This window comes from Falco cherrug, chromosome 9 (genome assembly GCF_023634085.1).
Source record: "Falco cherrug isolate bFalChe1 chromosome 9, bFalChe1.pri, whole genome shotgun sequence".
Taxonomy (NCBI): domain Eukaryota; kingdom Metazoa; phylum Chordata; class Aves; order Falconiformes; family Falconidae; genus Falco; species Falco cherrug.
In genome coordinates this window covers 39,743,693-39,766,029 of record NC_073705.1, presented here as the reverse complement: position 1 = coordinate 39,766,029, position 22,337 = coordinate 39,743,693, and the positions used below count along the sequence as shown (strand labels likewise).

The 22,337-nt window shown below is 36.9% G+C and overlaps 1 protein-coding gene across 3 annotated transcripts in view; it reads right to left on the bottom strand.

Annotated features, from left to right (window-relative positions):
• CTNNA3 (catenin alpha 3) overlaps positions 1–22,337 on the bottom strand; it is a 503,321-nt gene that overhangs the window by 92,233 nt on the left and 388,751 nt on the right. For all 3 annotated transcript variants that reach the window (XM_005433457.3, XM_027817117.2, XM_027817118.2), the window contains 2 exons: positions 20,407–20,607; positions 5,961–6,112 (listed from right to left, as the gene is read on the bottom strand). In XM_005433457.3, the coding sequence (XP_005433514.1) occupies positions 5,961–6,112; positions 20,407–20,607 (353 nt within the window). The remainder of the gene's footprint in view (positions 1–5,960; positions 6,113–20,406; positions 20,608–22,337) is intronic.

Below are 22,337 nucleotides of genomic sequence, written 5' to 3'. Positions count from 1 at the left end.
GGCCTTAAACTAATGAAACTGGCAGAAAATCAGACCTTTGAGAGTTTTTTATATGGTACATAAATATGAAATACAAGCAAAATGGTATGTGTAGTTGTTTGCCAGAAAACAGAAATCAGCTTTATTTATTTGGGAACACAAACTGACCTGGTACTAAATGGAGATTAGCATTAAAAAAAAAGTCAGGATATTACATTGAAATGTGTGCAGACTGTGTTGCAAAACTGTTGCAGTACAGAGCATTTTGTTAAGACATCAGCAAGGCAAAGTAATAATAATAATGCCTGAGTTTACGATGCTAATACAGATTTAAATATAAACAAATACATATTTCTACAGTATGAGATCGCTTCCCAGGTACACTGTAGTGTAAAAAACATAAGACTTTTTGGAAAATATATATGTAGATGAATCAAGGTATGAAATGTAATCTATGTGGGATAGTGCTCTGAGTTCAGTTTTCTCCATAATAGTACCTCAAGGTTGGTGATCCTGACTCAAGATGTTAAAAAGCCAGTATGGCAGGGACAAATAGCTGCCAGAAGCTTTTACTTGCCAGTATGCATATTTGATCACGGCACCAAACAGTTTTAACTCACTTCTTATTTGGTGTCAGCAGCAAAACCATAACATTCCCCAGTAACACCTTTCATGTGACTCAGGATAAAAACCTGGAAAAGGTCTCCAGGTATCCTTAACAAAACAGACACTTCTAGGCTCTTTTTTAAAGAACATCAGATATATCCTTTTTCAGGCACACTGCATCTAGATGTATCAACCTTTGGATGACAGAACTGAAGTTGACAAGGAACTGAGGGAAGGAAAGGTCAGCTCTGACCTACTTAGGTCAGAAATGCCAAGAAAGTGATGAGAAGTGCAGGCCCAACTGGCTTGCTAATTACCGCTGCAGAAGCTCTTCCTCTTGTGCAATTGGCATGGGATTTAAAAATGAAGAAAAAAGTATTTAACAAACTTCCCAATATGTATTTGTAATAAGCCAGCATCAGTCAATTTCAGACCAACAAGAAACAATGAAGTTTACCAAGACTATATAAATAGTTCTTTGTCTTTCTTCCTCCCCACACACGAAGTTTTAGGGCTCTTCTGAAAAAAAAAATAACCCATCATAAGACTGCAGTAAATGTTTTTGTTTTTTTTTCTCAAATGCTTCCCTGCTTTGCTTTCTCTAGATTTAAAACAGAGGTTCAATTCATGTGTGCTATTACCTGCATCTGACAAGTTCTAACTCATTCCTACTATAGAAGTAGAAACATGTAGAAACCCCTGCATGTGTAGGATAATTCTGACATTAGTAAAAGCAAAGGCAGAATTTAAACCAGACATTTGTTAACTGGCTGAAAGAGAAACAGGATGACAGGAAAGTTTTTACCAATTGCTATCTTTCTTTCCAAGAAGTCCATGTTCTGAAAATTCCTGTAACTTTGCTGGATGCAAGAGATCAAAGTCCGCTGTGAAGTCTGTTCCTGAGAGAAATCATGTGTATTGAAGAGCTCACAAGCTCTGTTATGGACAAACTCCTACATTTCTTCAAAACAGAATGAAAAACTAACCAGAATTTGCAACCAACACAACAAGAGAAAAAGGGAACCCATCCCAAGGGTATTCTGAGGTAGCCAAAAAATTTTTAAAAGACTCATGCGGTAGACATCTGAATGTGTAGCTAAACCAAGTTTGATTTTGCAAAGGAAATTAAAACCCACAATAAATGACTATTAGCTAAAGAAACAGGAAGGTAAGGAATCTAACAGGGATGTAGGGAGGATCTAGCTGAAATAAAACTATATAGGTATTACAGAAAACCAAAATGAATACCAGGGAAGACCGGGGTGGAGATCATGTACAACATGGTGCAGAGAATGGCTGCTCAAGGGTAATAAGGGAGCAATGTGCAAAAAAAAAAAACAACCAAAAAAAACCACTCAAAAAGCCAAACACCATAAACTCTGAGGGAACCTAAAGTCTCCATGCCAGAATTCTGAAAGAAACAGCACACAGAACACAAATTCAGCAGAAAGGATTTTTAAGTAATGAATCACAATGATGCATTGTATCAGGTAAGAACTACAATCTCAATATACATTTTCCACCTCTCATAAAATTAGGGAACACGGGTTCCTCATTCACTGCTTTCATGAACATGAAAGTAGTAAAAGCATTTTAAATAAAGTCTATATGAACATTTTTCCCTCTTCTTCCTCTCTGGAAAACTGGTAGCAGTTCACTTGTTTATCCTCCAATAAAAACAAAGAATTCTATGAAACTTCGACTTCGTGAATTCTCTTCCACTGTTCTTGTATTTCTGTTAGGATGACTTTATTACTGCTTCAGATATCAGCAGTTATTACTCATTTGAAGCCATTACCACTTTCCACTGCGTTTAATATCCTAATGGGATATTATTAGCTGTTATTTCAATCCAGCTGTCTCATATTCTTCAACAAATTATACTTTCATATAGAAGCTCCTTTTCTTAAAAAAGAAGTTCTGGCATCAGCCTTAACATTATGCAACATTCAATATGTATTGTCTCAAAAACCATCATCCTGTTTCCTTTGACTTTTCCATATATGCCACATGGCAGAATTCTTGTGTTTAAGTCTAGTCTCTGCTCTAATCTATTTCCATAGCAGCAATCTTCTAATTAAAACACTCCCCAGATAATGCCCAAATGTTTCTGTGCAAAATCAAGCTCCCAAAGCCTCTACAATTTAACAAAAATCAGATGCTTCAAGAGTCAAAAAAGGACTGAGGAATGTAGATGCTAATAAGCACAAGCAGCTATACTCCCTGGATCAAATGTCTGCTAATTTCAGATCAACAGCTATCACTGGATGAATTAATCCTTGTGAGTGAAACAATGAAAAGCATCTTAAGAGAAGCATCCTGCAGCTCCAGATGCATGTCTATTGCAGCTCACCAGTGCAGCACACCCTCCGCTATTTAGCTGCTTTCAAGTGTTACTCACAGTATACCTGTAGGACTGGAATAAATGTTTTATTTATCTGTGGTTAAGCTTGAACATTGAAAAGTATATCTGATCATTTGCATTAACAATAGTTATTTGGCAGCATTTTACAGTTAGGAACTCTATTTTTAAAAACATTCTCTGTGTAATTAAATACTTGAAATGCTTCCTGAAGAACTGATCTGGAGTGTTCCTGCTTTACTTTGATGTTGAAGAATTGTCCCCTGTGAATCAGCATCTTTGTTCATTTACACTTCCCAACTACATTTTGATCAACAATTTCTCTCCCTGATTCAGTCTTGCAACTGTCTGTAATCAGCAACATGTTGCTCTTTGGCACTGTATCAGTAAGCCCCTGTAAGTTGGCCACAGAACACTTTTATTTCCTCACCTTGGCTGCTGTGGTTAACAGCATAGATCCGAATAACCATCAGATTTACTAAAGCTTCTTACAGGCAGACTAAAATGAAACTGCTATTGTCTGGAATGTATCTAATTAGGACTGCAAATACAACCTTACTCAAAAAATGAATGCCAGGTTTTCCTCAGCACACTCTCTGTGCTGGAAGTCAGTACCTCTTAAAGGATGATGGAGTAGCTGACTCATTTCACCAAATCTCAAAAAAACTCTCTCATGACAGTGTCTGAATAGTAGTGTTCATTAAGTAGAAAGCTGCACATGTCCTTTTTAATGAATTATTTTTTTTTAACCTGAGCTTTTGTCAGGACTCTGTAATTGCTGGGCTGTTGAATACATTCAATCATAGTTGAATACAAGCAACACTGATCTCTAAGGCAAACACATACATTGTTTAAGATAATGGGAGTTTCAGTACAGGTGGAGGCAGGCTCTTGTCCCATTGGACATAACTTCTTCAGTTCAGAGGAGAAGGAGGAGTATCTGCTCATTGCTACTCACAGCTTCAGGTACAACCAACAAGGTAATTTCTGGTACTTTTTTTTCTTGCCTTGTTAAAGAGCAAAAGCAGAAGATGGCACCAATAGAAATCCTCATCTTAATACTTCCCATTTAGGTCTTGTGCAGTGACTCGTAATTTTAGATGCACTATGCACTTACATAGTACACATACACTGTATGCTTACTATGCATTATACATATGTACAGTCTCTTGAGATTAAGGTACTTCCCCCTCATGCTTCAAAAAGAAGTATAGGGGAGATACCCTTTTCTTTTTTGAGTGCCTGTCCACACACATACACACACCACAGAGGACTGTAACAAAGTACACTCAGAGCTTCCTGCAGAGTAGTGTCTGTGTCCTCATAGAAACTGACTGAAGCCTTTTTACACTCCTCAGTGTATTTCCCAAAGATTAAAAACTCCATAAAGCGATAGTCAGTCATGATCATCCGGAGTTCAAGCCCAAGAAGACTGGATGTACAGAAGACTCAGATCTCACTGAGGAACAGATAGGAACAACTGTGTAATCTTAAAAAAAACCAAGAGTCCCTGAGTCACTAAGGGCAAGCAGGATGAACAATGCAGGCATTAAATGAGGCTTATTTTAAAGATTTTGCACATTTGAATTTCTGCTGAAACTGTTTGACTTACATTACACACTGCAATATGTTAACTCACTAATATTGTTCCATATTAGAATGACAGAACCATAATATTGTTTGCGTTGGAAGGGACCTTTAAAGGTCATCTACTCCAACCCTCCTGCAATAAGTAGAGACATCTTCAATTAGATCAGATTGCTCAGAGCCCTGTCCAACCTGACCTCAAACATTTCCAGGTATGGGGCATCTACTACGTCCCTGGACAACCTGTTCCAGTGTTTCACCACCCTCACTGTAAAACATTTCCTACTTATACCTACTCTGAATCTGTCCTCTTTTAGTTTAAAACCATCGCACCCCTTGTTCTGTCCAAACAGGCTCTGCTAAAAAGTCTGTCCCTATTTTTCTTAAAAGCCCTCCTTTAAATATTGAAAGGTTGTAATAAGGTCTCCCCAGAGCCTTCTCCAAGCTGAACCCCAACCCTTTCAGCCTGTCTCCGTAAGACAAGTGGTCCAGCCCTGTGATCATTTTTGTGGCCCTCCTGTGGACTGCTCCAACAGGACCTTTCCTGTGTTGAAGGTTCCTGAGTTGGATGCAGGACTCCTGGTGGGGTCTCACCAGAGCAGAGCAGAGGGGCAGAATCACCTCCTTTGACCTGCTGGTCATGCTAGCCTTCAATAGGTTTTTATATTTGAAAGAGAAGAGGAATCTGTTTCTTACTTTTTTCTCAACTGAAAATGAAAATGCAGAAGACAAATTTACATTTGAAAAGTGTATCTCCATTTCTTATTCATGTTTAATTTTATTTAAAAAACAAAATTGCTGAACATAGGGATACTGTAGCTCAGTTGCTATAACATGTGAAATGGGATTTGCTGACTGAAGGTGTTTTGTGAAAATTCTGCATCTGACAAAATTCTGTTTCAAATTTTAAAAATAAGCTGTTTTGAAACATTTCTTGAACTTCAGGAAGAACACTAGGATAAGTACATTGATTGTGACTGTATAAGATTTATAGAAATCAGGCTGTTCAGTCTTCCGCTATGAAGCTGACAAAACTTCAACAAGAGATTATCAGAATCACCTGAATATACTCTACAGTCCACCAAATAAAGTTAAGGTTGAAGAGCTGTAAGCAGATTTGGGTTTGTAGCCGCAAGTTTGTAATGCATGAAATAAATTAAGATCTTTATCAACCAAATATAAATAAACATTTTTGAAGAACAAAACATGTTTTATGTAACACTCTGATCTGGTACTCAACACAATTCTAGCCTTCCAAGTTATAATCACTGGTGTTTCACTGTAATCCAAATTTCCCAGATCAGTTCAACCTGAGTATGACCTATGGGGCATTGTTCACATGCAGAGTTCTACATTTTCCTGAAAACACCCTGATGTCCTGAACTATCTTAGACATGAGTAATAAATGAACAAACAAATAACTTACCCGAATCATCATGACTGAGCATCTGATGTTATGAATTGTATCATACACCTTCTTAGAGATGTCCACAAACTGGTTATCATCAAATGAATGCACTGTGCTCTTGCTTAAACTCTCCAATGCAATATTTACTTGACTAATAAACTCTGGAATCACTATGTGAAAAACAAAACACGAACAAAATTCAGTGAGCATAAAAAGTATAAACCAGGTAATTGTTCTTTCTAGCAAATTGCCTCACATTGACTAAAACTTTATTTTTAAAAGTATTATAGTAATAACATGGTTAGTTTTAATTGGGAACACATTTGTAATTTTTATCATGGTGATAAAAATACACTTGCTGGGCATGTAGGCTGAGGATGGTTATAAAGTGCAACAACGAAAAAGAAAGTTTTAAAATGGGAGTTGGGGAAGCAGCTGTAAACCCTTGCCAGTGATTCCAATAGTAATTTTAGCCAAAGAATCAGGATGAATAATGTAGCTCAAAGCTGGAACTAGTATTCCACAAAGTCCTACTGTGTCAGAATCTGCTTTCAGTCTGAACGGAGACAAAACTACCAAAAGATTGATGCTTATTCTTTAAATTAAAAAGTCCCACAACTGTAACCTGGAATTACTGAGACAGTTTACCTTGTATGATTGAATTAAATAAATTGTAAATTTTGAGTCAGTTTGATATTATCCTGTGTGCTTCACCCAGAATGTCCTGGGAATTTTCTTCTGGTACTCCATGGCCTTATTTTGCGTCATGACCTGGTACCACCATATCTCCCTTGATCCTTCACATCAATTCGAAGCGAAGGAAACCCAACCCACGAATCCACCACACACAGAAGGACCTCAAAAAGTACAGACTAAACTAATTTGCAACAACTCATTTCCTATCACTTGTAGACTGAAGACAGAAAACAGGTAAAGGGATAGAACTAAACTTCTGTAATATTCAATATGAATAACATACACCTTGTGGAAAAGAAGCTTTTCTCATGCAATGTGTTGGTTTCAAATACAAGTAGAGTATGTGTTCCATCTTTTCCTCCACAACTGCTCACTGTGTAATTCATGAATTCTCACCACAGGAAAGCACCACTACCTATAACTTAAGTACGAATCATTTCAGGCAAAATTTTGAAGTATATAATAATTTTTTACACAAAACTTCAGCTGAAGTCAACAGCACTTCTGAATTAGAAAACCTGGTAACATATAATTGAAATATTAGGAAAGATGCTACAATAATGCTTTAATACCTAGCTTTACTTGGAGAAACAAACATAACCCTTGGAAACATTTAAATTCACTGCTAAATTACCATTAACTTCACTGCATTTGAGCTCAGCTGTTTCTAGAGTGCAGAACAGTTACTTATGTGTCAGTTCTCAGAAATAAAAAAAAAATCAGTTAATTCAGTGGTGGTTGAAGGTTCATTTTCTTCTGTAAAAGAGGCCTCCAGAAGTGTGAGACAAGTAGATGCCATTTAATTTGAAAAATGGGATATCTGAAATCCTTTCTTCCGTCTTCAGATTATCACTTGAATTACCTTGCCTTCTGAAAGGTCAGTGGGAAGAACAGATTTCTTAAATTATATGGAAAAAAGACAAGACACATTTTTCATTAGCAACCAAACGGAATAATTAGGGAGAACAAGTGCCTATTTATTCAGTGCTTTTTGAAAAAAAAAAAAATACTCATCATGTGAGGTAATTCACAATTTCTTCTCTGTATGCCTTTTCATTTTCTTCGATGCTCATCAGCATAGCTTAAGTCTTATCGTGCTTGTCTAGTTTTGTCTAGCACTGAGAAAGCCACACAGTAAAAGGAATACATGCTTGAACTCTGCCCTCCTGAGGATGCTTTTCCATGCTTCATCCTGGAATTGTATACCATGTTAGACTGAACTAATCTCAAATTAATTAATGCAAATTAAAGATTTACTTTAAGGATGTCCTTCATCTTTCAGCAACAAGTTCAGATGAGTCCTCTTGTGGTAGCATAGGCAGAGAGTTGTGGCAAGTGGGGTGTATCTCAAGTATTTTATTATCCCCCATAATCTGATCACCTATCATGAAAGTCAGTGTGATGGGTATAGACAGTTTGCTTTCAGAGGATTTAAGTTGTATTTGAGTTGCAGGAATTCAGCTAAAGTGAGGCCTAAACCAAGTGTGGTAGAAGATTAAAACTACAACTACCACTTCACTGCATGGTAATACTAGAGTAAATAAGAAATCTAGTTAAACTGCACAGTATTTATGCAGTACTACTTTATTTAATTTCGCTGTCTGAGAACAAAGAATAGTTTGTGCTCTTTGTGATTTAAAAATAAGCATTTGCAAATTTCTTCTGGAGTGGCATCTAAGAATTTCAGGTAGTAAGAACAGTATATTCTGGTAACCCAATTTTACTGCAAACCATTATGTCAATTCTTAATGTCATTTCAATTCAAAATGGTATACAAAGAATTAATACAAACATCAAATAAAAACCATCTAAGCTAAGGCCACTGTGTTGGCCAGGGCATAACATCTGGAATGCAAGGGCTTCTTCTGGAAGAAGCTTGAGTTACACCACCCAAGGCATGCAATTTAGAACGGAATAAACTGTTTCATGACTGATGGAGACATCTTCATTAGATGTGTTTAAAAATACATTTAAATAAGAATATAATTACTGCAAAGGAATATTATTCTGTATTCACTGAAAAAGACTGAACTGAGTAACATGAACAGCTTTTTGAAATTCCAGTCGTTTATGATTGTGCTACAAATCCACATAATACTATCCTAATATGAACATCAAGCTGTTTCTGAATTTGATTTCACTATGGTACAGACACTTAATTTCAAGCCTATACTTTTGTGATACACTGTTAAATTGGTGAAATTTAATTATAATACTGTATCAGATGACTTGCCAAGACATACACACACATATATATATATATATGTATATATGAAAAGAGTACCAGAGCTTTGTGACTGTGTGTGTTTGATACACCCCTTCTACTTCAAACAGAAGTACAAGGGATATGCGTTCAAATTACCAGGTTTTGGTTACAAATTTACAGGCTATATGCAGAGAAAGGGATTAACTTGGTTTTTTTACTTCTAACACATGAAACAGCTCATGTTCCTCTGCCAATCTCAATCCTAGGAAAATATATGAGGGAAAAGATCTCTGAATCACCCACTGTGCCCATTCCCCCTTGACTATTTAGAGCATAAAGAACTATAGATTGTCTTTCTGGGATTTGGTATTTCATGCTAAGGTTTTTGCATACTGAAAGTGTAGTACAATATGAAGTAGCCAAGGCAGAAGCCTGTTGTGTGTAAAAGAAGTTGCATACTAAATGCAAAATATAATTAGTATTTCCTTTTCTTAAACCCAGACATATACATACTAGAATAGTGAAACCAGAAAGAGTTTATAAGCATTTTGCAACACTGTAAGCACCTGAAAAGTTGTAAGACTACTAGCATAACCAACAAGCATCTAGTACCACAGCTAAGCATATATATAAATATATATTAATTGCCTAGAAAATTATGTTTATATATAAATACATATATATTTATTTATAATATATGCATATGTTTACACATATATTTATACATAATCTATGCTGAATATACGACAGCAGTTTTTTGGTATTACAACTTTACAGACAACAAACCTAAGATTGTTAAGAGTTAACTGTCCTGAATATGAGAAATGATTGATAATGAGTGAGACCTAATTATCAGCAGTGTATATTATTAATGAATGGCAATCCCGTAAACTGCTGCTTTTAAGTTTAGAGAAGGCCCTAATTTATCCCTCTTTTAAACACATCCATGACAGTGACTCAACTCCCTACCTGGGAACCACACAGATATTTTCATTTGTTCCATGACAATTTAAATAAATGCAAAGTCACTGTTACTCTATAAGCAGACTCGACGAGTACGGGTACGGGTGATTGCTTATGACTTTGGAATCTGTGAGCCTCTGGACTTTTCCCTACTGAAGCTCTCTCTCCACAGTCCTTGCACAGCCTGGCAAATGCATTTAACAATGCAGCTGGGAATTAAGGCAGTACCTGCAATTAAATACCACAGTTCAAGACTTCAGTGGTGACTTAAAGGGACCTTTTTCCTCTCACTGCACAAATGTCCAGCAGAAAACACAGAGAGACGTGGGTTTGGTTTTGACAGGGTAGAGGTATTTCCCTGTATGAGGTATTAGAGGCAGGTCACACCTTCCCAAAGAGCAGAAAGATACTTTGAGATCATATAAATAGTCCACATTTTTTAAAGCTCTATACCTACTACATTTTGCTGCCACACTCAAGGACAGACTGCCCATGAGATCTCAGATGAGAAAGACACTTCCCTCTAATTCATCCTGGTGAAGAATTTCAGATATTTTTTTTTTATTTTTTTCTTTTGCATTTCTTAGCAGACTGTGGACCATGTGGGCCTGTCTTACCTCATCATTTCCCTGCTACTGCAGGGCCTTTATGTGCTGTGGAAACATCCACTCCTGCTGAACTAAGCTCAGGAGAAACAGAGCAGAACACCATGGCCACCTTTAGCCTAACTGAAGTCACTGGGCTTCATTTAAGAGGCATCTTCACTAAACAGAATGTCTTGTGATACAGGTAAGCTAAGACTAGTAAATACTCTAAGCCTGTATCCAATGAAGAAAAGCACAATTACTCTTCGCAAGTTAATTTCATGGGGCACACAGAGGCTTCAGTTTACCTTCAGTACAGCTGCAGGCTACCCCCACAAACTTCCACATGCATATCCTCACTTCAAAACTACTGATCATACAGAGCAACATGTTAACAAAGTTCAATGCACTGAAGCAGTTGAAGACTTTGATATTTGGCTGCCAAACTACTTTTGAGGTGGTTCAGTGTTCCAGTCCAACTTGCCACCAGGCTAGATAGTTGACACGCTAGTACTGGTACAAGGAACATGGTAGGCAAAGGCAGACGGGGCAGCCAGGCACCACTGCTGTCAAGAAAAGATGCATTTGGATCTGTTTAAAATTACTCTGAATTGCAGCCTGTATTTCCATTACTAGAATTTGCTACCACAGACTTCTAATGAAATTCCTCTTCACTGGCTTTGTTATATCCAAGGCCAAAGTTCTGCCAGCAAGAACAAGAAGCCAACTAACACATCACACAATTTCTAAAGGCTGCTGAACAAACACTCCTGAATTGGGATTGTTCAAATGTACTGAATAGACACAGGAAACACCACACAAAACGTTAAGAGGAAATGGAGGTCTTCCTATGGGGCAGTTCCTTCATCATATGTTAAGAGAGACTATCTGAACAGAGAACAGCCTTTCAGTAATGTAGGTGAGGAAGAGAAATCCTACCTCAAGACAGCTGAATAAAAACATCAACAAAAAAAATATCTCTTAAACTTGGTTGTTTCTCGTGAATAAGCACTATGCTATATCCTGCTTAAGCTAGAGAACGGTGTTTATCAGCAAAAAACCTGAACCACTCCGATTTCTGTGAGTATTACTACATGCTGGGTTTTGTTAACTTTATGTTTAGTACAATAATTCCTATGAAATCTGAAGTAAAATGAATATGCTTAACAAAGTATATAAAGAGATATTTTGGGGTAAATAAGACTATTTTAGCATTCAAAAAAGACTGGCCTTTGAAAAGGTCATTTAGAAGATATTTAAAGTCATTTAAGAGCACTCAGAAAGAATTACCTCTTTTGAACTAAAATAGAAATCTTATTAAGGCTGATCTGGAGAGAAGTACTGAAAAGACAACAAAATTCACTTCATGCAATTAATTTCACAACTGTATTAAGAATCTACCTATTTGGGAAACAGACACGCTGGAACATGGAACGTATTCTTATTCCATGTGCGATACAACCCCAGTTTTGGCTAAGGTTTTATACATTAACATTGCCGTGACTAAAGAGTGGGCTTCCTCACATACTCATGAATGCTGAGACTACCTGCAGGCTGACAAGTCTGCTTATTCCACGTTTATTGTTACATCCCAGAAACCACTTGTAAGCATTACCCTGGCCTATGCCCTAAGCTTGTAACTCTTAGTACACCTTCTCCTTTCCTTGATGATAATTCATCAAGATAGGAGGATAATACTGGGCATCTTCAGAAGATGCCCAAAGCATTCAGGCTTCATCCAACAAAAAAGGAATTCCAGAAAACAATCTGCTGCTGGGGGTATGGTGAATTTGTTTGTAAATGCACATACTGTAACATTATCAGACACGTTCCATATAAACATTGTGTCTGTAAGCACAATGATTTTTTTAAAAAGAAAAAAACCTGCAAAATTATTTTTTCACTTATCTGATAGATTACAATTTTTGAGTCTTTGAAGACTGGCTTAATTTATTTTCTAGAGTATGACTGTAACACTTTCTCTACCGTTTTAAACTCCACCTCTGCAACTTTCTATTCAACTGCATCACTGCTGTTATGTACACACATGCATACTCTCATATCTACATAAGGAAAAAAAGGAAAAAATGTGAAGGATATTACAATCTCTTTGTCTTACTGCTTGCAACTGAACAAACAGGAAAATCAAACCTGTTCTAAATCAGTGGGAAGAGAATTAGCAGTCCACAAGAATGAAGGATAATCCAGAGGGATGTTAAGATGTTTCTAGCACTTGACTCTATTATCAAACAATACTGGTGCAGTAACAGGCTACTCTCACTGATTTTTTTGCTAATTTTATGTCAGGATACACAAGGCACTCTTATTTTTAATACTTGGTATCTGATTTCATTTCCAATTAAAAACTTACAGTGGGTGGGATGTGGAAAGTTACTGTTTTCATTTGGAGGATAAAGAAGATGGTTAATTTAATTTAAGCATGTAGAAGTGCTGGGGAAAGCTAGCTAGAACAGTAAAATCAACAGCACCACTGCCTCTGTAACCGTCTCGCAAGAAGATGTAGGCTTCTATTTGATTGCTGCTTGGCCTCCACCTGCCCAGGTTAAACAAATCCTCAGTGTCTCCCTCTCCTCACAGGTCACCTGCTCCAGACCCTGGCCATCCTAAAAGCCTCTTTTTTCCAGAAACCTTTTCCCTAGCATTTCTGAATTTAGCAAAGCCTATTTTGGAAAGTGTACAGTGAGCATCTTCCTGTTTCCAAAAGGCACATTCTCCGATTTTTCCCACCTTCCTTTTTGCATTTTTGTTATAATCAATACATCATCTTTCTTCCACGTTTGGCATACTACCATTAAGTATTATTTTCTGAAATCTAGCTTCCCCTTCCTAAAAAACAAGTATATCAAAACCAAGGCCCCCAGGAAATCTAAGACCAATGAAAACAGGTCTATTACTTGCAGTCATCTTGTAGAATAGATCACTAAACACTTCTGACTGCAAACCTGAGAATCAGTTTCAGGAAATTATTTTAAGCCTCCCTCAACACCAAGAATAAAGTTACTGGGAAAACACCAATAGTCTGACACAAGGAATGCAAACTGGCAGCTTCAGGTCAGGAAAGAAGTTATGAAATTGCTCAAAATAAAAAAACATAAAACAAAACGAGCTGTTGAAATATCTATGGCTTCTCCCAAATGTTTTTGTTGATCAGGAGGGGCATCAACTGTCTACTGCCTAACCTAGCTGTCAAGTTCTGAGTATTCCATGAGAGAAGCATGGCTGCTGCTTTATATTGCTTTGGAAGGGTGAAGGTTTCTGCAATGAATTTTTTATACAATGCCCAAGGTACACACCTTCTAATCTGCTGACTGAAGTCATCCACCTTTTAATTTTTAATTCCTGACAGTAATCATAAAGGAGCATGAGTGACAGATGGTTGTATATCCCTGCATGAAACTCCATGATGAATGCCCTAAAACTGATGGATGTATTACTTACATTTTGTTGGCTATCTATTGAATTACTCCAAAACTACTCTAGCTGAAGTTGTTTAATAGCACTGGGTAAACCCAGGAGATGGTCTGGTGTTCTCATCAACTGTGAGTCAAAACAAAGTCAACAGAAAACAAAATGTTTCAGAGATGACTTTGTACAGAGCTGGTAGCGGTGACACTCTGGTAGAAAACAGAACCTGGTCCCCAGCACTTAAGGAGAAGCTCTGTTTACAGAAATATCTATTCAGCATATAATGCATTCAATGCCACTTCTCCAAATACTGCCATGAATGTTAATGCTGAGAGACTTACTGAGATCCAAGGTGAAATGACCACAAGCATATAATTTCAGCAAGACTCAATTTTACTATGTTAACAGATTTATAATCCATACATACATACACATGCATACATAAATCCTACTGAATTATGCATATGCTCCCCCATCAAGATCTGCTGTATCACTTCCAAATATTAACAGTTCATAGTTACTAAGGAGGGAACCACAAAAAGCTGAGGGCATGTTTGCCAGAAAGGACTCTGGGTGAGACACTATGAAAATCTTAAGCAGAACAGACTTTGGAATGGTTAGCTATATATACTTGGAAACAGTATTGGGAGGAGACCACATAATTTTATTATTAGGATACAGTATGCTATTACAATTACAAATTCTTATAAAATATTTTTAAAAGTATCCCATGCAAAAATTAAAACTGCATAAGGTGCTTTTTGTAAATTCAGGTTAGAAAACAACAACAAATGATAGCTCTGAAGAATTTAAGAGTGATCCAAAGCTGAAAAACAAGAAGTTACCACAATTTTTCAGCTCTAAGCAAATCCTTAATGAGATTGGATTCATGGTGAAGTCTTAAAAAAACCCAGTCCTCATAGACTATGGAATATAGAATTAACTCTTAAGCACTAATGATTTGTGAAATACAGTTACTACTCAGTCCACTGTCCTGCTTAGGAGGCAGATCATGCTCTGACACATATATGTTAAAAAATCGAATAGCTAGAAGAATTCAAAACATTTTCCTCTGTAGGCATGTCGGACCAGCTGGTTCCAGGAAGCATCAGAAAAAGCCAAAGTTACTAGGTTAAGAATTAAAATGTCCTTATTACAAATTTCTAAAATAGACAAAAAACTTCAACTGCTGTAAGGCAGATATCAGCTCCGATGCACAACACCATTCTAAGAAGACAACTGGATAAAAAGGATTCTTTGAATGCTGAATGGCAAAGGAAATAATTGTTAGTCTCTGAGACAGAAAGTTAATCATGACAAACGCAAGAGGCACAGCATGCTTACTGTGACTCCCAAAAGAATGCAAAGTAACAAAAGTATCTCAGTTTGTAGGTGCAAGACCACAAGAAAAACATTATGACAACAGTAATGGAAAAACACTGCCAGAGAGGCTCTCGGAAATACATTAAAAATGACCCAAAAGGTTACAGGGCTGGAAGTGAATGGCAGACTACAGAATTGCAAATGAAGGGTCCTTAACATTACAGAGGTTAAGGCACTTAGGACCCTGTGCAAGAAAGTCACAGCGGAAATGAAGGCAATGGTTTTGATATGGGCACACAGATAAAAACTATCCAAGTTAGAGAGTCTACTTCAGTTACAAATACCTAGTACAAAGAACAGTAGGTCCCTGATCTTGTTACCAGCTTAAGGAAGGGCTGTCGTTATGAATGCACTCCCCCAGACAAGACCCAGACTGTGGTCTAAGATCTAAAAGAGAAAAATATATTCAAAGGAATAGGTAAAGGATATATACACACTGGAAAGTCAGGAGCAATTTCTTAAAGTTGCCTCGTGAGGAAAAGCAGTGAAGATTCATCACAAAGTGTCAGGTATGATAAATACAGAAAGGCAATTCTACTGAAAAAAAACCAAAAAACAAAAAACAAATCTCCCAAAAAAAACCAAAGCCACCTTTTACTGAACAAAGCCTGTGGGAACAGTGATTGAAGAGGAGTTTCTTCTCAGTACCTCAGATGATCACTAAGTGGAATAGCATTTTAACGCAAGCAAATGTGTTAACTCCCACACAGTATTTATAATCAACATGGACATTACTGTTATTAACAGTGATGAAAAGCTTTTTTTGAGCTGCAGGAAATGAAAAAAAAGAAATGGCAAAAAGAAATGGCATTTTGTTTGGGGTAATTTTTTGATTATCTGGAACACAAAAAAATTGAAGCTACTTCTATTTTTCAGAACATTCTTCACAAGTGAAGCAAATCTCACAGTTTTTAAAGCAAACATTTTTAACACAGTTTCACAGAAGGATTAGAACAGAGCCTTACAGAAAAAAAAAGCTAGGTGCAGACTAACCAAATGGAGGTTATTACCTCTGTAATCAAGTAACTGTCACAAGAACCAAGGGTTATTACTTAAGTTATAGTCTTACAATCATCATGTAATTATAGACAAAAATTATTTTAGGCAAAGTCATGCAAACAACCTCGGCATTTTTCCTAGTTAATGGTTTCTCCCCTCTTAACTCTTAGAATAATTCTCCAATGAAGAGTTTCTTACAAGCTGTTCCTTGTCTGAGCTGTACACCAATGTCACAAGTTTACCAATCCCATAAGCTTGCATACTCAAGCCTTGCTCCAGTTTTTCTATCAAATGTTTTGGGTTTCCTTTTTTTAAAAAAATATTTTACAGTGAAAAGACTGAGTCTTCTTTTGCAGTCTTTTGACTTCACAAGCAAGTGTAAAAACCTCTGAATAATAAACAGACTCAAATAGCAAGTATTATCTTTAAATCTCATTCTGAGGGTGACGAATGAGCATTTAAAGGTATTTTTTTCACTGAAAATACCTTTTTAAATTACTGAAAACACCTTTTTAAATTACTGAAAACCTTTGATTTTGCACACAACACAGAATTAGTGAGATTCATCCACCTCGTTTTAAGTATTCCCAAATATATTACCTAGAATAAAGTTGGTCATCTTGATATCTTTTATACTACAAGAGGAGGTAAGGAGCTTCAACAGCTGATTTATCCTACCTCATCTGAAGATGTATCTTAGGAAGAGTCAATGAAGTCTCTGAAGGTGCTCCTCTCTTCCCTTTTTGGCTTAGATGGCATGCCAAAAGAGGATAAAATAAGCACCAAATGTCAGGAGTGGGCAGGGGAAAAGAGATCGCAAAGCCTTATGAAATTGCCTTCATGGCAGGTGTCTTTTGAGTAAGAATGTAACATTCTTGAACTGGAAAAAACAGACAATCCCTACTGCAAAAGACTCTGCAGACAAAGGATACTGTCAGTCATCTCACATAAGCTGTTGAGACAAGACTGCAAACTGTATTTGAAAAAGGCAAGTGAAGCATCTAGGAAAATACAAAGTCATTAGCTTGTGCACATAAGCATGGAAGAAACGGAAAAGCTAAATAAAAAGCAGAAGACAGACGGAAGCTCCTATCAAATACCACTACTCTCTTTTATTGCTAAGATAAATTACCTTTTCCCAGAGAAAAGCAATGCAGTAGATTTAATCCACCCTGCAGAAACATTTAATAAAGCACCGTACAGGAAAGCTCTGTTTCAGGTGGAGTAGATCAGTATTAGTATGGAGGCTATACAACTGATCATACTGAAAGGGCTATAAAGTGAGAGAAGAATCTGGAAGCTGGCCAAAACAAGTCCTGAGACCAATAAATAAATAAATAAATAAATAAATAAATCAGTGACACTGGCAAACAGTATGATGTTAAAACATTCTGCCAATACAGAAGACAGCTAGGTCAGGAAGAATAGCATGACTTTTAGGATAACATCGCAGGAAAGGGCTTTAAAAAAAAAAAAAAAAGGTAACTGAAACTTGTGAAGGTTTTAAAGAAAATCACTGAACACAAACCCAATCTCTCCAGAAGAGGCTTAAAAGTTTAAGGTGTTTGCCCCTCTGGGGCCAAACTGGTTTTAATCCAGGTGGAGGCAGAAGAGTTTGTACATTTAGTTCTTGTGTCAGTGTGAACAACTGGCCATGCATAAATGCTAGAAATTTGAGGAAAATATTTAATTATGATTAATAGGTCTACACAGCTCTCAAGCTCAAGGAGATAATGGGGCCACAAATTGTCCTTGGTATCCCCTATATCTAATAATTATGATTATGTGTGCTGGTTTTGGCTTGGGTCATATTCCTGCTCAGCAACAGAACTAGGGGGAAAGTAGGCCAGGGGGCCACCGCTCAGGGTCTGGCTGGGCATCAACCAGTGCAAGGATCTGGGTGCACTTGGTGGGTAATGCAGAAGGATGGGGAAGTCCAATGTGTATCTCAAGGTGATTTACTCCTGGGTGAAAACAATCCATGATTTGAGTTGCATGTTACAGGAATTACCATAGCAGGAACCCCTTCTTGCTAGCCAGGCCAAGAACAAGGGGGGAACTTCATTACAATGTTAAATCCTATCACCTGGCCCAAAAGGACCAGGGGTGGAGACTGTAATGGATATACCTTTAGATTGTTGTAACCCATGACTTGAGTTGCATGTTACAGGAATCACTATAGAAGGAACCACCTGAACCAATGGAGGACAAGCCTTACAAGAAGCAGTGCAAGTGCAGCAGAGTGCCAACCTGAGCTGCCTTTGGTGCCCAACAGCTCCACACAACACACCACCTCTCCTGTCCTCAGTGACCAGCATAACAGATGAAGCCCAAACTCATGGATTAAATTAACTCAACTGACATTTTGTGGACCTTTTACATACATGTCAGAGGGGTGGTCCATAGACTAAGGGACAATTTGTGTATTGTATCAAAGGATGGGGGGTGGGGCTGGCATAAAGGATGCACTTCACTGTCCTAGGTCACTCATGTAAGCTAACTTAGGAGCTAACAGCAGCATAAATACACAGTTCTCTCAGAAGTGTTACTCTGCCATCAGCTGGCTCCTGAAAGATGCAGCGGTGATAGAATGTTTTGGGTTACACCTGAAGGCTGCAGCCTACCTGCATTTTCCCCAAGCTGAAATAGTTAAAAGAAAAAAAAAGAAAACCATCAAGCAATCAAAAAACCTCCCTATTTGGTTCATCGCAGATCATATAAATACAGAATCAGAAGTATATGTTTCTTTTTTCCACTCCTACTGAACACTGTTAAGATAGTGGATTCTTAGGTTTGAAGTACTACAAAGACATTTGAGAAGACACCATGCTTGATGACCTTTGACAAAGGCAAACACTCCAAGCAAAACCTGTTTTATGTCTTCCAGTCTTTTGCAGACAGACAGATTTAGGCACATTATATATTACTGTCAAAGCAAGACAACAGAACAGAAATCAGTGTCAACTTAAAATGTGTTTAAACACTACCAGTTTCAAGAAAGAAAGGCTCAGCTTTTACATGGGAATCAAAACTGTGCCTTCCTATAATTGCCGATTCCCTTGGTATTTGTCACAGAACTTTCAGAAGTTATGAAAAAAAGAATGTCATGTAGAAAGTTTTCTCAGATTTTCTCATCAAAATGTCAGAAAAGAATATAAAAACAAGGAAGTCTATTTCAAACCCTTCTCACTATTCTGTCCCTTTTGCCACTTCATTGCAATGTCAGTTCACTCTTGTTCACATGAGGACTGTTCTGTCCTGGACATATTTGAACTGATTAAGAAAGAGCTCAAATAAAAACCCTGTCTCTTCTTGCAGCAAAATAAAGTAAATGTCAGTCAAATGTAAGATACCAGGAATTTGTTTAGACTAACAGAGCTAGGATTTAGACTTCTGAGTTCATGAAGCTAAATCCTATATTCCAGAGATATACAGACTTGCCAGAAAAATTAGCAGCAATTTTTTAACTGCCAAACTATTTAGATTTGCAACCACTGAAAATATGGAAGTCCTGGGAGCTCAGCAGATAATTAAGTATACACTATGAAAGGCCAGCAATTCATTTATATAAACAACAACTGTTGTAAACAACAGAAAACATTTCTAGAACAGTGCAGTTACACCCCTGAACTATTCTCTACAGGGATATTCCAATATAGGATACCCTTTTTTTGAGTATTATGAAAAAGTAAATGGATACTAATAACCATTTGAGGAAGTTCCAAATGTGCTTAGCAAATCTGAAGATATTTGGGGATATTTAACCACTGCTCTGCAGTCCTTAAAGTGGTAGCACACACAAATTATGAATCTTCTTCTCTTTCTCTCAAGTTTGCCTTTCAGCTCCTTAAAACAGGTGTCGTAAGACCAGTACAACAAAGTGGAAAGCTTCTGCCTCATCAGTTACAAGTCTCCAAACATTCCTGCTTACATTTATTTAAGAACTCCAGTAAAAGTGCTCCATAACTTAAAAAACCTTACATAAATAATGTAGTTCAAATAAAAAATTTAAAATTAGTTTTTAACTGCATGGTATTATAATAATTGGATAGCATGCTGAAAGGAGATTAGAGACCATACAGTGAATCATTAGTGCATAACTAGTGCATTAGATCACAGAATCACAGGATTCACTTTACATGTGACATATAAAGGAAAGTTTATGCCACTAAAGAGACCGAGGTCATAGCTTAAAAATCAGACTTACCATTCTTGGTCAAATACTGAACGTTTGTCATCACTCCTTCAGTGTAAGCCCCTGGTTCATAGTTGTCCATCTCACCCGAAACAATATGAGCTACTCTTGAAGCACGCGCTCGGATTGCACCTGCTGCACGATCTAAATTGTCCACATTTTGCTCTCTCAGTGCAATGATACACTTGTTTACATCCTCAAGAATATGGCTTTCTGCAAATAAAACAGCATTTCTTTTAAGATAGCACCTCTTACACAATGAGACACATATCAGACACAAGTTTATTGCATTTTTTTCTTCCCCTGCTGAAATGAAAGCCAACACAGGCTTGGATAAAAAAACTTATAATATTAAATCTACACTGAATTTCCCTTGGAATTCTTAAAACAATTTATTAATTCCTACAATTCAAAGGTACAGTAATACTCTCCTACAAGCAACAGCAACAATAAAATACTGAGTCAGAAAGTGTTTGAAAAATACGAAAACCATAAAACATTACATACACAGTAAATATTTGCAGAATGAAGGAAAATTTCAAGGACTAAAGCTGTTACTTATTGTTGAAAACTTCTAAAGCCTCTGTGACAAAAGGTTCCATAGTGAGATGAATCTCCATCGACAAACAACTGTCCCAACAGCAAACTTCTTTTACATCAATGTGTTGGGACACTGATGCCAAATCAAACTCTTACATGAATAGAAAGAACAGTATTTTTCCCTGTTACTAAAATTACACTACTACTTATTAAATTACTGCAATACGTGTCATTATTACAAAATGTGTATTGATTCTATATTTTCCATATGATTTACATTTCTTATTTATAGTAATATATTTACTATTTTACTATATACTATTGATTTATATGCTACTGGTGACATTCAAATAAATTATGTGCAAATATCTATCCCTATAAACATACTTATAGTATCACTTACCAATATATTAATATGATTGTGCACCACTAAGTGCTACTGCTACATTATTTCACTGTGCCTCCTTGCCACACAATACTTTTCCCCCTTCAGCTATCTCTGTCACTGTCTAATGACAGGATTTCTCTTTTCTATTATCAAGCTTTCATTCCTACAATATTCTTTTCCTTATTAAAGTTTTCCTCTTCAGAATTCATGGCCACATCACAAATTCAAAGCCACATTGAGGAAATGAAGACATTTTTGTTTGTCTCATCTTTTCTACAGTATGGCAACTGGTTTATTGTCAACTATACTTAAATGATTTTCCACAACATATCCAAACCATATCCATTTTTACTTTACTAATTAAAACATATACACATTATTACTACCTTCTGCCTGTCCAAACACAGATATGTTCATGTTTTTACATAAAACACAACAGGAAGTTTGGGAACAGGCAGACACATACTGTTAATCTATATGAAACACAACTTCTCGAAGTCAAAAAGTCTCTTAGACACCAGTTCTTGGATGAGACATTAAATGGGTTAAATATGATCCTCCTAGTAAAAAGGTTTAAGAAAAAAATAAACAGGCACAAAACCATCCCATTACTAAAGGGCTAAAAGATGTAATAAAAAAGGGCTATTCTTCCACAGCACTATTTAAAAAAAAAAACAAACACACACACCACAACAGTATATATCACAGTAATTGCTACCCTTCTGACTACAGACAATATTTAACATTGAGAGGGCTTCTTCAATATTTGATAAAGACAAAGATACACCTGGGAGCTGAAGAAGTGTATGTTGTATGGTTAACCAAAGAGGTACTCAGGGGTGTGTTTGCTAAGGCTGGAGCTGAAAGAAGCTGACTCTGTCTTCCATACAGATCAAACATGTTTGTATCTGGCAGTCACCTCCAATGCAGGTACAACTGCAAAGTTGCCTTTGCTGTTTCCTCTTTGACAGACATATTATTTTTAAATGGCAGTAGTTGCCCTATGCTGAGACAA